This window comes from Branchiostoma lanceolatum, chromosome 9 (assembly GCF_035083965.1).
Source record: "Branchiostoma lanceolatum isolate klBraLanc5 chromosome 9, klBraLanc5.hap2, whole genome shotgun sequence".
NCBI lineage: Eukaryota > Metazoa > Chordata > Leptocardii > Amphioxiformes > Branchiostomatidae > Branchiostoma > Branchiostoma lanceolatum.
In genome coordinates, this window is record NC_089730.1 from 19,632,361 (window position 1) to 19,649,577 (window position 17,217).

Here is a 17,217-nt window from a genome sequence, read left to right on the forward strand (position 1 = left end):
GACAAAATACTTTTTAAAAGTAGTTACTTTCAAATCTTTTGATTGTAAGAAGTGAAAGCCATTGTTAAAATCTATTATTAGCAATACAATTTTCTACGTTGTTTTGTCCAGATAGATTACCTTCCTACCCCCTGCTGTAGGGATTGTACAAAGTTGTGTGGCCCTAGGGCTATTGAAACGAAGATGGGCGCTGCTCTGTGCACTATCTGGTGCGGGAACGAGTTTTTACTTTAGACTTGGTATAGATACCATTTATGATTTCAGTCAGCGAAAGCTTATTAAAACTAGGAAGCACGTGCACACACGTATGCGGTTAAAATCTTTAATTTTAACTGTGTGAGAAACATATTCATACCGTGTCATAATCTCATTCTACGTTACATATGTACAGCCTTGAAAATGAATTATTATTAAGCAAAAGATGACATAAAATATAACGAAACGAAAACGGCATACTTTGTGATATGTTAATAAAATGTACAAATTCTTCAGCAAATATTCTGCGTTTATATACAAATATTGGAGTTATGAAGAAGGCACTATATAGTCTATAACACTACTATAAATGATACCCCTTCTTTGATCTATACAATGTATTTACAATATATATTATATACAGCGGTTAGTCTCAGTTGCAAACACTGGCGATCTTTCTTTTTCAACTTCATATTTTCTGACAGCTTTTCGGTAAGATGTTCATGAATCCTTGACTTCCCTGTGATGCAATACGTGTTTGATGTGAGGAAAAGTAAACCATAAGGTCGACTCAATTTCTTTGGACGGTTGTACAGAACAACCAGCATTCAGTCACGTGATTCACTCCTCCAAGTGCATGCCGGGTCCATCATGCACCGTGCGTACATTCCCATCATGGCGGCTCCCAGTCCGCTTTTGTGAGACAGGCAGTCATCTTCAAAAGGCATGAAAAACAGAAAATGAATCTTTCATATTGCAGCTGCAATTTGTAAGTTCAGCTATAAAAGAACGCCACAGCACATGGGTAATTGTAAATAAAGCATTAACGTCAACTAAGTACCATAGTACCGACACTAAAAAAATATCCTCAGACATATGTGTATTTTGGGCACTCACTACCCCAAAAGAGAGGAACAGAAGCTGACGTATACATGTGAATAACATCAAGACTCAAGACAATTGCTGAGATTCTTCCAGGCGGTATCATGGAACCCCTTTCCGAGCACAAGATTGCGATATTTCGTTTTTACCAGATCAAGAGAGACAAAAAAGATACAGAGCGAAGGTAAGCTATACCATTGACAGGTAACCGGTATGAATGACGTATTGATTATTTGCTAAATCAGTATCACTTCAAATTGAAGTAAACGTGGCGATATTGTGCATATTTGGTGGTGGATGTTATAACTTTAATAATAGATTGCTAAACTTACGTTGCAGTAATTTTTCGCCCAGAAGCCTCCGTCTAGTCGGTGTATGCCTGATTCTGCAAAACAGAGTGTTCAGTTTCCTTAAACCAGCTGTGATTTGGCATCGTTTAATTTTGATTACCTAAAATATGGTACATTTTAAACCAGTACAGAAATTACAAATAAAAAGTACTGAAAGTCGGCGAAGAATAATCTAGTTTGGAGACATCCTCACCCGAAGCATCCAGAAGGAAGTTGCCATGCCAACACCGTTTTTAGCCAATCAGCGCGTAGGAAGTCCCTGTATCCCAGCATGCCACACAAAACACCTAGTAGGAATCAAAAGGACAATTGACTCAGATAAAGCCATGCTGTTGTGTACTTTGACCATTTTTGTTATAGAATAAAGGTTCAGTACTCTAGTTCTTGCCATTCACATGCCATTGGTTACTTTTCATGACAGGTTACAATTATTCAGACCCTTAACTTTGCTTGTCGGGCAAAGCAGCTAAGGTCGATTTACAGGGTTATCCAGTAAAAGGAACCATAGGTAACCATTTGCCCAATCTAAACTGATATCATGTAGTCAATCATTGATTCTTTAATCCATCGATGATTGATTAATTGATTGAGTGAATGATAGTTTGAGCATACTTGTCTCCAGAAACATGTCCTGGTCTGTCTGCACTGCTCCCCTGTGCATGAGCGCCTCCATGTGGTGGAGAGCAGAACTGCAGTGCCTGTGACGTAGTTCCTGTGTGCCCTCCAGCACCCCTCTCCTCCTGGCGTACTTGTCTATATTCTCCATACATCCAACCTGGACAGTAGCAGCGATTTAGAAGATAATAGACCAGTGGGCAAAGTTTTTCACAACAGCTAATCCTGCTTTATTGTCAGCTCACATGCATAAATGTTTCTTGGGGATTTTATTTTTGTTTTAGTTTTTATCTATCTAACCAGGAATGCATGGATAGGTGGCGCATGTCTTGTCTTGACTAATGTAAGGCAAGCAAAATTACGTGTTTCTTTTTAAAGAAAACACATGGGTCATCTTTTGCTGATTTTGACGTCAGTGTACCGACAATGCGTAAAAAATATTTTGTCAGGTCTAACAACGCCCCCTATCGGCTCACAAGAAAAATCAGCTACAAGTTAACAACAAAGAAGCTATTAGTAACCATATTCCCTCCATGATGTTATGTCTAAAGTAATTATCTATAATACATGTGTCTCTATGATTGTTTTATGTAATCTTCGCGGAGGGAAGTACCAACGAACTGAAGCTACAATAGGGATGGATACTGGAGTACATTAACAGGGCTATACTGACGTGTTCTCCGAGGATAGTCCAGAGGATCTGGTGCGACAGCGTGTAGCCGGACGTGTGGGACGCCGTGATGAACCGCCAACACCTCTCAGACACAGTACACTTCCGGTCTCTGAAAAAAAAGCAAAATAATCATATTACATACCTCAAACATCTCTCACTCACGGCGCAATTCATAAGATCCATAAAGACACAGGGAAATTATTTCAAACCGAAAGCACCACTGACTGGCAGTGCACTTGTTGTCCCTGATGATGAAAACAGTGGGAAATTATTACGAACCACCACCACATGGCACTGGCAGCACCTTTTCTGCCCTCACAAACACAGCACCCTCGTAAGCCAGGACCGCCTATCGCTCGGCGTTACATCGCGAGCGTAAGCGGCCCTGGTAAAATGACCAGTCACATATGGTTATGGCAGGTCGACGAGACTTGCTCATGATATAATTGATGAGCTGACCTTATTTTGCACAAACGGCAGTTGCAGCTCATGAATAATCAATGAGCTAGCCGTAACACGTAACCTGATTGGTTGATAGCTTCCCAGCGTTCTTTGCGCACTGGCTTCCGATGAGAGGAAGCAAACCCTCTGATTGGCTGAAGCTGTTTTGGTGGCGACGTCATCATAACCATATGTGACTGGTCATTTTACTAGGGCCGCTTACGCTCGCGATGTAACGTCAAGCGATAGGCGGTCCTGGTTTACGAGGGTGAAACACAAGGGTAACGCTACTATTACGTATCTCTCACTCATTGTAAATTTTCTGACTCTTAAAAATGATCTTACGCAGAGAGCAAATTATTTGGCAAAGCAATCGCATAATCGTTAGTTTAGTAAATGCAATTCTTGATTGCCCTCGACATAGATCTGATTTAACATTATGTTGAATTTGATTTGTCCTCCATATGACAATATGGAGATTTATCTAAGTCGAATACTGATTAATATGTACTTTTCTAACGAATTAGGGGCTAAATCAGATGACTGAAATTATATCTGGTTTATTAGTGGTATCAATAATAGTGAGAATATCAATGAGAGACACAATTGTACATATGTTTGGTCATATATTATACACATTCGGTTTTTGTGTATACTCTTCGCCAGACATTCTATTTCATGACTTCCTGTCTGAAGAAAGGTAATGGATGTCGTCCAATAGTGTGGTTCAGTTCAGTTCCTCTCTTGCGCTTTGACAAAAATAGTCCAAATTTCCGGTCCAGCACATTTGTGGGTGTGACCTCCATCTTCCAGAAACAGTTTACGTGCCCCCTGCACGAAGAACTCGTTCGAGAAATATTGACGTCTACGTCGTCCGTGATTGCCTTCTTACTTATTACGACCGCTTTCTTAGATTCCGCTGTAAATCTTACAAGACGTTTAATGGATATTCTTGTCTCAGCGCAGCATCAAGGCCTCGGGATTCCGCTGTAAATCTTACAAGACGTTTAATGGATATTCTTGTCTCAGCGCAGCATCAAGGCCTCGGGACGAAATCCTTCAGACGTTCTACTTTTACATCGGTTCACCATCAACAATGCATCTAATAGTTACTGTCACAATGAAATATAGCTGCACTGATAAGGGTGAACAGATTTGGGACGAAGAACGGATCTGATGTATGACCAATTCGGTTTCAATAATTGTCTATTTCAACCGTGACGCTATTTTGTAATCATTGTCTCAAATCTATAAGTGAATCAATAAATTTGGACACAATCCTCGAAATTTGAAACATAGGTTAAATCTATAGGTGCTTCCCATAGTTTGTAAAATGACCCATTCGTAAAAAAACTGACTTTACAATTGTACAAGTAATGCCTCATCCTGAGGTTATTAACACATGACATTTAACAATACATAATTGACAATAGTTAAACACGAATACTGCTGACCAACACATTCTTATTCTTCCTGAACTTATGGACAAGTATTGTATGGGACACTCTCCTAAACGGCACAAATTTGACAATGGTATAATCAAACACCAATGGTCATCTTTATGAGAAATGGCGAACATATTTCTTCTCCATGTTGACGTCATGGATATGTACAGTACCAACCCACTCTTTAAAAGAAAGTGGTACTACAACCATCAATTCACCACTACTCCCAACTCCATCCAGACTCCCATTTAGATAAAAGTTTACTGTGGGTAATGATTTAGGATTGAGACATCATAATGGGGGCGTCTGGAACCGCCAGGAACAGGTCTTACTCTGCATAATTGCTCAGCGGGTAGATCTCCCACCGGGGCAGTTTGATGGGGCAGGAGGAAGGTAAATGGTTTGGAAATCACTCAACATGCCGATACTTGCACAGCCTCCACCATTATCTGCTTTAAAGGCAACTTCTGTGTCTCGCTAGACCCGATTTCCTGTATATACCACACCCGTGAGAGTTGCAATGACCTATGGTTCTTCAACGTAAGCAGCTGTTATTTTGTAAAAGCAATACTTTTCCCTTGCGGTTGATATTTTTAGATTTACGTTCTGAAATCAAATTGTACACAATATCACTAGTTTCTTCTTTCTTTTAACATGCAATAGAGTTTTTTTTAAAATTCTTTAGACAGCCCAGGCTGGAAGGTATGCCATGACGAAGCCTTAGACATAGACATAGGTATGGACAAAAAGGAACAACATGCTATTTGTTTTGGTATTCACAAGTCACAAAGTGGGGACCTCTGGTAAATGGTTTGGGAATTACTCAACATGCCGATACTTGCACAGCCTCCACCATTATCTGCTTTAAAGTCAACTTCTGTGTTTCGCTAGACCCGATTTCCTGTATAACCACACCCGCGAGAGTTGCAATGACCTATGGTTCTTCAACGTAAGCAGCTGTTATTTTGCAAAAGCAATACTTTTCCCTTGCGGTTGATATTCTTAGATTTATGTTCTGAAATCAAATTGTACACAATATCACTAGTTTCTTTTTTCTTCTGATGTCCACTAGAGATTTCTATATATTTTTGAGACAGTCCAGACTGGATGGTTTGTCACGGCGAAACCTTTGAAATCAATGAACAAAAAGGAAATGTTATAATAGTTGTTTTGGTATTTACAAGTGACAAAGTGGAGACCTTCGGTGATTGTGAAGACACAGAACACAATGTAGTAATGCCATCAATCCCGTTCACACTATGCCACGTTAATTCGCTATAAAAATAAAAACCTCATCCACATTGAAACCACATGAAACCAACTCCTGGGGGTAGATTCAATGTGGATATGGCAAACTAGAGCCCTGTGCAGATATGTGACTTAAGCCATTTAGCCCTGAACTGGTTTTCAAGGCTTACGTTTGCAGATACCACAGTAAGAACTCCCCCGTAATCGACTGAACATCACTTCCAAGGAAAGTAATGAAGTACCAACTACTGGTTCATTGTTAGGATAATTACTATCGAGTTTATCCGGACGAGGAAAAATGAGCTTGTAGCAGTTCGTTCTCGATTGCCGATGGGCTTCTGGGATGATTTATACCCGGGAAGTTTCGTGTTTCTGTAAAATCGATGTGGTTACGTTAGTATCTGGTGTGACCGGGGACTTCAGACGAAGTTACGTGACATACGGTGTGCAGCTGGCATTGCCGTTGCTGCGAGTACGTCAGTGTTGCTATTTATCTACAGGCTTACTCTTTCGAAGATCTAGAGTTGGTGCATAAACAAAGTTCAGCGTCCAGTATTCCTTATCATACATTGTGTCATTCAGGTCCTTTTCACATACATATGTTTCAGTCTGAAGGGTGATCTTAGTTAAAAGTGAGGTACAGGTGAGCTACTCTTCTTTACTCATCGACAAGCAAGTACAGACGAAGCCCCTTAATTGCACCTCGGATAAACGCACACTCCATTTAATTGCACCGAATCCCAAAATTCCAAACCGGTTCCCATTCACTGCATTGTTAGTGACTCCGCATATCTGCACCGCAGATTGTCACCAATGCCGGATAACTGCACCAAGATTCTGTAGATCAATTCTCTCTCCAGTTGCTTCAGTAACTTTAAATTTGTAGTGTGTATTTTACTACTTCATCAAAGTAAACTATGTAGCGTTGCCGTGCATCCACAGTGCTACTCTTTTGTCTGAAGCGATCGCACAGGATTATGGGTAAGATGAAGTCTGCCATCTCAGATTATTTTGTTGACAGATGTAGCTAATCTACAAGGACATCGCCAGTGATGGAGTTTCATGTCTGTAGCGAGGAAGGGGTAATTATGACCGGTAGAAGATTGGCCTTGGCCTTGATGACCGACCAGTCACGGGGAGTAAACGTGGGCATGACTCACCTTATGTATCATCACGAGACTGACACGCATTGCCAAAGAACATCAACTAGACAGATGTACCGTTGTATGGTAGACCTAAAATATATAAGGCTGGGACCGTTGCGGTCAGAAATAAAACTAAGGGAGCCAAGGATGAACATGAACTAGTGGAGAGAATTAAAGAAAGACTGATGTAGTATCCAAACTGGATAGTATCCAAGATCCCTGTTGCAGAGGAACACAGTGGACTGCTACATTGTCGACTGGGTATTGGACAGAAAAAAAGGAAGAGAATATTCTAAGTGAAAGTCTGTCAGTGGCCATGATTTTAGTGTGCTCTGGAAGTTTTACTTTACATTTCTAATTCAAAAATCTATTGGCTCATCATAGGGTGAGTTGATAAACGCATGTAATGCAGATAGTAAGACAATAGTTTTCATGAAGGCTTTGTCCTTTGGTACTACATTTGTCTGGTAATATGGCAAATCTGTTGTTTTATATTTTATCCGGCGTAATGGCACCTTCTTTGTGGTCTAGAATGTAACATAATCCTCACAGACAGGCCCGCTGACTGTTCCATTTGTGTGGTGATTTATCCGCCAACAGAAGAGGGTCTGACAGCAGCTAAAGTCCCCGGTTCCCTCACTAATACGTACCTATAAACAAGGGAGCGATAGTCGGGTGAAGGGTCAATTAGTGGGGTTGGCCCTGTCCACAGCGGCAATCCGTCAAGACAGCCCCTGTCACTCCGAGAGAGCCACACTGATCATGGGAGGTCTCGAACTCAACATGGAGGAAATGTCGGGATAAAGTCTCAAGCTGTCCGAAGATCGGTTAGGGTGTCATCTTTGATAAGATAGACAAGGTCACATTTGAAATATTCATGAGAAAGATTCATAGCACGTGGCGTCGAGTGGCAAGGCTAGTGGAGTCGAGCTTTAGCGGTCACGGGTTCTGTACCTGTCTAGGCGTTGTGTCACTGGAAAAATACACTGTACATGGGTGTAGAATTGGGTACGTGACTTCGGTTGGGGATGTAAAAGGTGGCGGAGGGAGAGGAAAAGGCACTGTCTTTCTTTAGCAAGACACGGTTGATTACAATACAATGCACCTACGACGTTCTGATCTTCGGGGGTCTTGTACTCAACATGGAAGAGGATGCCGTGAACAGGTCTCAAGCTGTCCAAAGGATCAGTTTAGGGTATTATCTGCGATACGTGATATGTGATAGACGCGGTCACTGTTGAAATATTCATGCGCACATTCATAGCACGTGGCGTCAACTGGAAGAGTGGCTAGGTCATGGGTTCCGTTCCCAGCTACATGTTGTGTCCTTGGGAAAGACCCTTTAACACGGTGTAAACTGTGGCAGCTGACTTTTGGTTGGGGGGGGAAAGGGCGGTGGAAGGAGAGGAAAGGGCTCTGTCTTCCTTGAGCAGACACAGTTGATTATAACACACTGCACCTACGACGTTAAAGATATTTGGGAGTAACTTTACCTACCCTTTACGTCCATAACACATAAACATTGGGGATTCAAATTAGTACTAGTTTTATCATCTACTATGAGAAAGTCCACACTTGTCTCGGCAATATTATAGAGCTCTTTGTAAGAATCAAGTACGTTCGCAGGCTATTTTCAATCGGAGCCACATTTTAAAGGCTCTGATCATTTTTACAGTCTATATTTCCCGTCTTATTTCCATAGGAAAGGTTTAAAATACGCCAAATCGTATCGAATTTAATTAGCATAACCACCAACATGTTAAGGTAAAATCATAAAACAGATAATAATAGTTATACAGCTTGGATGCGTATTTCCTTTACTGTGCCCATCAGACGGATTATTAATCCCGATGCCGTACTAAAAATGATATCAACATACGACATAACGGTTCACGGGCAAGTAGATGGGGTGATAGATTAAAACAGTGACATCGTTTCGATGGGATTTATAAACTCGTGAGCTGTTTGATTCTTTAAAGAGAAAAATTATTTCAAAAAGTGAAAATCGACAAGACGTAGCCTCATGTTAGCTTACAAGTCTTTGTAGGTGGTAATAGATCAAAGCAGAGTTATCACATCGATGGCATTCGAAACATGTAAACTGTTTCTTCTTTTTTTAGATGAAAAAGAAGACAAAAATACAAAAAGTGAAAACCAGATCAAACCGAGGCCTGTTCTCTGTATGTGACACTGTAAGAATAAGTTGTAAATTTTGATAGCAGTGTCACATTGCCCTTGTCTCTGTCCAAAAGCAAATAAAAAAGATCAGACCATGAATTAACGTTAAAGCCCTGTAATCAATTTCTGCCTAGAGTTGATTATGGACGTGATAAATTGTCAGAGACTGGTGTAATTAACCTTTGCTGTCCCTGAAAGCTTCGGAAATAAAACTAGTCATTAACCTTCAACGGACGGCTTCATCCGCGGTCATCTGTGATTACGTGTCACATTGATTACGGTCGCATTGATTAGTCATGTGGCCACGGTGAAATGGTCTCCAATCAGGTATAATGATGGTCTCAAATCGAAGTTTACCTTTCGCGTCGCTAAAAGACGAGGCAAGCTGACAACGATTGTGGTACCATTTACCAGATGGTACTAACTGAAAAATCCAATTTTTTACCGGAATTTGTTCTAGCTGTTTTATAGGGTGTTTTTATTTGCCGACACTTCGTACGAAGTTGTAAAATGATGATGATGATGATGATGATTATGATGATGATGATGAATTCTCCTTTCGGTTCGACAAATATGGGTAGGCATACAAGTCACTTCTTCTTCTTCTACGATACTGCTGAGCCCGCCTTTCGGTGGATTATTAGCAGCTGCGCGTTAGAAACAAGTGCAAACAGAGGGTAGAAAGGGGGGTAGACAAGGACATGTGCAAGAACTGGACAAGTGAACTTTTAGTGTTGTTAGTAATTATATATTTACATATATACAAGGACGGGGGGGGCAGCTCAATGCAGCGAAGCCCGTCCCAGCTCAAGTGCGTCTTTATGTGAGAGTAAAGACCAATTTTTTGGCGCACATGGGAGGCCAAAGATGACGCACTGGAAGGAACAGGCTGGAGAGGGGCGCTGCTCTGCTGGCTACAAATGCCCTTGTTCCCAATGTAACTATGACATATTTATCCGATGATACAGATATGGAAAAAGAGAGAGAGGGGGGAGGGAACGTGCTTGATGTATCCAAACTTTTACTCGTTGGGAACAGGATGCCATACATACCTCCAGGCACCGCTGACCCACTTGTTTGAAGACCTTTTTTCAATAGTAGATGACGTTTTGTGCGGCAAAAGCGTTTAAGGCTGGGTTTACGCACGTGCTTTTGAGTCGACTTTGGGTCGACTTAGGACTATACAAGGCCAACCCTAGGCCACTCAAGTACGGTAGCGTTTTCTGGTAGGAAAACTCCACTTGAGTAGCCCAAAGCTCCTCACACAGCCCAGAATCGCAAAACAGTCAAAAACCTCAGTGTGTTAATCGTGTACTAAATATCAATTACCTGTGTTGTTCGGAGTTAAGTCCACCTGTGACCTCAGCCAGACAATGGTCGCTCAAATTCCCAGGAAACCAGGTCTCCGTCATGGTCTCCTCTCGCTGTTCCACCCCGTCTGTCCTCAGGTATTTCCAAGGAGTCCTCAGTAGAAACGGTTCCTTCACAACCGCCTCGAACTTCCGGAAGTACTCCATGTCACGTGACCTGAGCATGTGCAGTGCATGGTGGGAGATCCGTGTGATCCTGACCTTGATGCGCGCGAGCCTGTGGATGACGTGTCGGACCGTGTGGTGCACCGAGCCGTCCTCAACCGCCTCCAGCATCAGACCGAGCTGCCCTGGAAAGAGCACAATCTCGTTAACAATTGTAAACATGTAAACATATTGGCCTTGTTTACTTTACTTTACTTTACTTTACTTTACTTTACTTTACTTTACTTTACTTTACTTTACTTTACTTTACTTTACTTTACTTTACTTTACTTTAGGACACTATAATCTATTTTATTCAAAGTAGCGTTTACAATAACAACATCAGAACAAGCTGTCCTGGAAAAAAGCACAATCTCGCCACAACTTTGAAACATGTTAAGTTAACATTGTGCTCTTGCTTTCTTTACCTTACTTTAGGATACTATGTTGGTATGTTTAGTTTACTCAAATCAACGTCATGTGCTCTATCTGTATAATGTGACGTTACAAAAGTGGTAGACTGCTCTATAAGCAACAGAGACTGGAGGTGTCTGCAGCAGTGGTGGTCAACCATGTTGGTGCCCATAGGTGTACAGTGTACATACGCATGACGAACGATTTTTGGCATGCAAATTGTGCACCAATATGGCGACGGACATACCGACAACGCTACGTCAATACTATCTTTTTTTATTTATTTTACATACTATGTTTTAGCTAGTCGATCTTATTTATCTTAGCGTTCACAACATAAAAACAACAGATATAGACAAAGAACTCTGATCTTCTATTCCATAGTTAGGAATCTAGTCTTCCTTCGTTGATGCCTGACAGTTTATAAAGATAACAACTGGAGACATCAAATTCAGCTACCGGCCAAGAAAAACTCCCTCTTCGAAATCGATTCAAATCAGCGAACCCATCACGAAGACTTACAGTAATGATTTTAACTGATTTGCAGATTGAAGTCAGGAAGTATCATGAAGTAAAAACAAACCCATCTGTTTCATTTCCTGTAACCTTGAGCTTATCGACTGATTTCTCATCAGTGAATGGCCCGGCATCAGCGTTCATTGACAAGGAATGGTTCTAACCTGATATAATCTGAGACGTTTTAAGGAAACTTGTCACTATCTTGGAGAAGTTAAAAAGAAACGGTTGACACTTGTTAATTTACATTCACTAACTAAATTTTAATTAAGATGAAGTGTTGTGTTTTCTCATTCGACTTCTACGCAAGGAATTTTATGTGGGCTTTGTATTATCGGCCTTCTCCTGTCTTGTAAGACGATGGGTTTGCTATGCTCACACAAATCTATTCCTCTCAAAATAAAAGATCTCTACCTTGTTTATTGTTGTACGGTCGACAGCTTATCTGGAATTACTGTTCTTGTAAAAAAAAAGCCTTAAAAAGCCTGGCCATGCCACATACGCGTATTTATAGGAATCAATAATTTTGATTTGATAGAAAAATGTATGAAACCAAAGCCAGCAGTATGCAATTTTACGCATCGAGAGTTTCAAAGATCTCTAACTCAAAACATTGTAAAGTGGAACTCAGCGACCTTACTTAACACAGGGGATATTTCATTACAAATCCACGTTCAGTACTTGACATTGCCTTGGGCACAGACAACTAAGATAATGAGACAAGACGTCGTTGCCGTCTCATCAAGCTAGTGGGGTACACCTTGGGGACGTACGCCGATTGCGCAGTTCTAAGAATATAATTCAGGCGAACGATTGCACTCCAAAGTATAATTGTGTCGTGTTTATAGCAGCCCAACGATTTCAGAAGATCAGCCGTCCCTTCTGGCCCGTAAGACGTGATGGATGATGCACCTTCTGCCAGGTTATGAACGAGTCCTAACCCCCATCAAACCTCGGGTGCAATACCCGTGCCGTGGCAGGCGATGGACTTGCAGTGGATTCATTGATCTTTATAGCACTGATACTACCGCTAAATGTATTTCCGTCTCTTAGTCATACTCAACATTTGCCATATGGTTGTTAAACCTTTAACATCTACTAGAGACACTGTCCAAATGTACTGATACCATCGCTAAATGTATTTCCGTCTCACATTTATACTCAACATTTGCTACTAGAAACACTATCCAAATGTAATGATCCCATCGCTAAATGTATTTCCGTCTCACATTTATACTCAACATTTGCTACTAGAAACACTATCCAAATGTAATGATACCATCGCTAAATGTATTTCCGTCTCGCATTTATACTCAACATTTGCCATATGGTTCTCAAACCTTTGACATCTGCTAGAGACACTATCCAAATGTACAAATCAATGATTGATAAGATCATCCTTAACTAGTTAACTTGGGACTTAACGAGAATCCGGTAACTTATATGACCACGAACACTTAAATATAGTTAAATCATCTCCATTCAATTTCCTAAAAAAACAACGGTTGCCTTAAGTATTGTGTTTGCCATATATACGCTTTCGTGCACGTACAATTGCCATTGACTGATCCGCGTATTTTTTCGAACGGACAGCTGAGTTTTAATCACAAATGGTCTACAGATCCCCATTATTCTAGATCTACAGCTCTCTTTAAGTCCACTGATTAACACGTCGGCTGGTAGGAAATGAAGAGACCGATACAAGTTCAAGTGCCGAGAAGATTAGATTATTGGCTCTTGATTGCAGCAGTTCTCAAGGTGACTACCAATGTCGCCGGAACCTTGGAACCAGTTCAAGATCTTATCGCTTTCTTGTAGAACTGCTGAGTAAACAGCCTTTCAGACAGATCGAAGCGAGCGGCGCAGTTGTCTCCTTTATGACGTTTTTCTGTTACGGCCGTGACCTGAGATAACCTCTTACAGTTGAAGGAAGTCGTGGAAGATGTTGTTGACTATAAATTGGAAGTTTCATAAGATTCAAACAGTCCCAGTGTAGGTCATATCTGTTTTTGCGCTTTAAATGCTATCCTAAAGAAGAAAAATGATGTACACAGACGTTACACAGTGCAGGTTGGAGCAAAGTAAACACATTGAAAATACCATCTACTGTATCGAAGCGAGCGGCGCAGTTGTCTCCTTTATGACGTTTTTCTGTTACGGCCGTGACCTGAGATCACCTCTTACAGCTGGACATTCCGTGGAAGATGTTGTTAACTATAAGTTTTATAAATTGGAAGTTCCATAATATTCAAAGAGTTACAGTGTAGGTCATATCTGTATCTTTACAGCCGGTATATCCGCCCGTCGGCGTAACGCACCAGGTTATATCTGTCATTCATGGAGCTAAATATTTTATCCTAAGAAGAGAAAACATGATATACACAGACGTTACACAGAGCAGGTTGGAGGAAATTTCGAAAGTGAATACGTTGAAGATACCATCTACTGTATCGAAGTGAGCTGCGCAGTTGTCTTCTTTAGGTTTTTTTCTGTTACGGCCGTGACCTGAGATCACCTCTTACAGCTGGACATCTCGTGGAAGATGTTGTTGACTAACTGGAACTTTGATACGATTCAAAGAGTCCCAGTGTAGGTCATATCTGTTTTTGAGCTATAAATGCTTTCCTAAAGACGAAACATGATGTGCACAAACGTTACACAGAGCAGGTTGGAGCAAAGTAAATACATTGAAGATACCATCTACTGTATCGAATTTTATTTCATTTTTAATTATTATTATTATTATTATTATTATTATCATTAAGCTGCGCAGTTGTCTCCTTTGCGGCGTCTTTATGTTATGGCTTTGACCTCAGATAGCCTGTTACAGCTGGACCTCCTGGACGGACTGTCAAATAGGTTTTTGACAAATTGGAACTTTGAGCAGGTCCAGGAAGTCATGGGGCAGGTCACATTTACTGTGGAGCATTGAATATTGTCTCATTCTTTAGAGGGTAAAGGAATGCCCAATATAACACTCACATGATAAAGTAAAACTATTATTGAAACGCCTGACCGTTCCCCAAAACATATCCAGCTGCTTTAGAAACTGCTTGTTGGCGTAAAACTATCACTAATTCCTTTTTTATGTACAAAGCGTTACAGCCTTTGAAAAATCTTACATCAGCATTTTACTGACACACAATATGCTGTTGTCGTTTTCTTGGATCAATTTCTTCATCTTTGTAAAGGCACAGGGAACGTGCAATAACCAATCGTAAAATGTAGGTTGTATCATGAATGATAAGCCCACTGTGAATACTCAGAAAGACTCACAGTGTAAAACTTATGCATGCATATTTCATTGCGTCCATGTACCAGCGCGATGTGCTTGAGGTACATACATGTATATGACGGCCAACTGATATACACATCTACAAATCAATATACAAGTGCCTCGCCCTAACTTTAGCATCAATCCATCATACACGGCTGTTGGGGAATAACTTCCAGGGATGGCTGCGAGTTCTTACTGTCGTGAGTTGTGGTGGATCAGAATTCTCCGCAGTGCTCGATTCATGACTGTCAATACATTTGAAGGACCACTAGGGCTTTACTGTTGTTGATGTTTGGGATCAACGTCTATATGAGACTTCTGTACTAAATGAACATGCCCGTCAGCGTTTCCGTTGACATTGAATTCTTATACTAACAACATAACCCGCAGGGGTTACCTGTATTTGGTAATGGAAAATTTCTTGATAATGATGTACTTTTTGTTTTGGTAAATTACAACCCACTGCCTGGAGACACCATACTGAATTACTGTATAAATGTATTATTATTTTTCTCTGTTTACCGACTCGAAATATTTCTATGAAGAACTATATGACGACGATTTTCTGAACATGACATAAACATCCTTTTGCTAAATGTAATCTCAAAATACCAGAGGCAAATCCTTTAAGGGTAAATTAAGACATTCATCAAGGGACGACGTCACTACGTTTGTCCAGTACCAAAGTAACGTAAGACGGCTGCTTGAAAACATCGATACAAAAGGATTTACTTCCGGGCTCAGGAGGCCTGGTATCCGGCAGACATTGTGCACGGTAAGCTGCCGGATTACTGACTATGGACCGGGGTGCCAGGGGAGTTGTAGGATAAATCTCACAGGCAGTGCAGGAGATTTGATTCAACTCAATCAATAATGCCCATGAGAACTATGATGTTCTTTGGAACTATAAGTCTTTACTCAATTCGGTATCAGAATGCAATGTTTATTTACTTGTTTTATAAATCCAAGATGACAGCAAGTAATCATTAAGCAATTAGTGTAAGCTTTCGTAGCATTCCAATTTTGATCGGTCATTTACAGCTCCTGGACAATGGTACATGTATATTAAAAATCCCGGTTTTATACTGATTCATAATGAATCGTCCAGGTTGGTGTTCTGGTGCTACAAGGACACTACAAAGAACGCTTTCTTACACCGAAAAGTAATGGTCTTCATACCTCAGGATAGAAGACGTGAACTCAAACGTGAACTCAAACAAAACTGATGCGGGTATGATTCGAAATGACACCTATTTGATTAAACTGCTTTTAATTTCATTTCCACTACGTTGATGTATTTCAGTATGTGCCTTCATCATGCGTACTTGGCACTGCGCGTGTGGTTTGTCAGAACGTCCTTTAGCTGTAGGTTTCTTGGTTGACATTGTTACCCGCGAAGCACCGGTAATACGCATATCATGAAGTACAAAAATCTCGAAAAGTTCAACAAAGCCTGCGTAAGTTGCTCTCTCTCTCTCTTGTTACATTCTCTTACTGTCAGCTATAATTTCCTTCTGATGACCTTTTTTTTAAAGTGTGGGGAGGGAATTCAATGTTTCTCTTCTTTGTTTCGCATTCTGCTGCTGTCAGCTATAATCAATACTGTTTGCCCTACTGTGTCTCCCCCTGTCCGATCGATCACCGCGTTTAGCCCCTATAATTAAAGTGTCACAGAACAGCTTATCCACCAGTTTGCCTCTTCTGCGGGCGGATTTGTGGTCACCATGGGACCTCCCACGTACGCCGGACCCGCTGGTTCACTCCCCGGCGTGGCAGTTCTCTAGATCCCCGGCTCAACTAGGATCAGCTTCGCTCTCGGTTTGACTTTTGGTAAATGGATTCAGTGCGTTCGGGACAGACGCTAAGAAAACTTTCGAAAGACTTGAGTAAATGTAGAGAGGCCTGTAGTAAACACACACTGCATTCTCTTTTGTCCGTTTTCCAAGTTTAAACAGTGGGACTTCCTAGTCTATATGGATATGGACCTGACAGTGTGTACGCTACATATACACTACCCTCAGTGGACATCGGCGTAGATCCCCGGCTCAACTAGGATCAGCGTCGCTCCCGGTTTGACTATTGGCAAATGGATCCAATGCGTTTGGGACAGACGCTGAGAAAACTTTTGAAAGACTCGAGTTAATGTAGAGAGACATGCAGTAAACCCACGTCCACACTCTATTCTCTTTTGTCTGTTTTCCAAGTTTAAAATGTGGAACTTCCTAGTCTATATGAATGTGTATCTGACAGTGTGTAGCTATACGCTACACCGCCCGCTGGTTTACTCCCCGGCGTGACAGTTCTCTAGATCCCCGGCTCAACTA

General features: G+C 41.1%; 1 protein-coding gene across 1 annotated transcript in view; it reads right to left on the reverse strand.

Moving 5' to 3' along the window:
- Nucleotides 1–252: 252 nt before the first annotated feature.
- Nucleotides 253–17,217, reverse strand: part of LOC136441164 (UPF0764 protein C16orf89 homolog) — a 33,466-nt gene continuing 16,501 nt past the window's right edge. The window contains exons 2-7 of the mRNA XM_066437264.1: nucleotides 10,502–10,832; nucleotides 2,716–2,824; nucleotides 2,040–2,202; nucleotides 1,621–1,714; nucleotides 1,410–1,462; nucleotides 253–910 (exon numbers count right to left, since the gene is read on the reverse strand). Coding sequence (XP_066293361.1) covers nucleotides 804–910; nucleotides 1,410–1,462; nucleotides 1,621–1,714; nucleotides 2,040–2,202; nucleotides 2,716–2,824; nucleotides 10,502–10,832 — 857 coding nt within the window. The 3' untranslated portion in view covers nucleotides 253–803. The remainder of the gene's footprint in view (nucleotides 911–1,409; nucleotides 1,463–1,620; nucleotides 1,715–2,039; nucleotides 2,203–2,715; nucleotides 2,825–10,501; nucleotides 10,833–17,217) is intronic.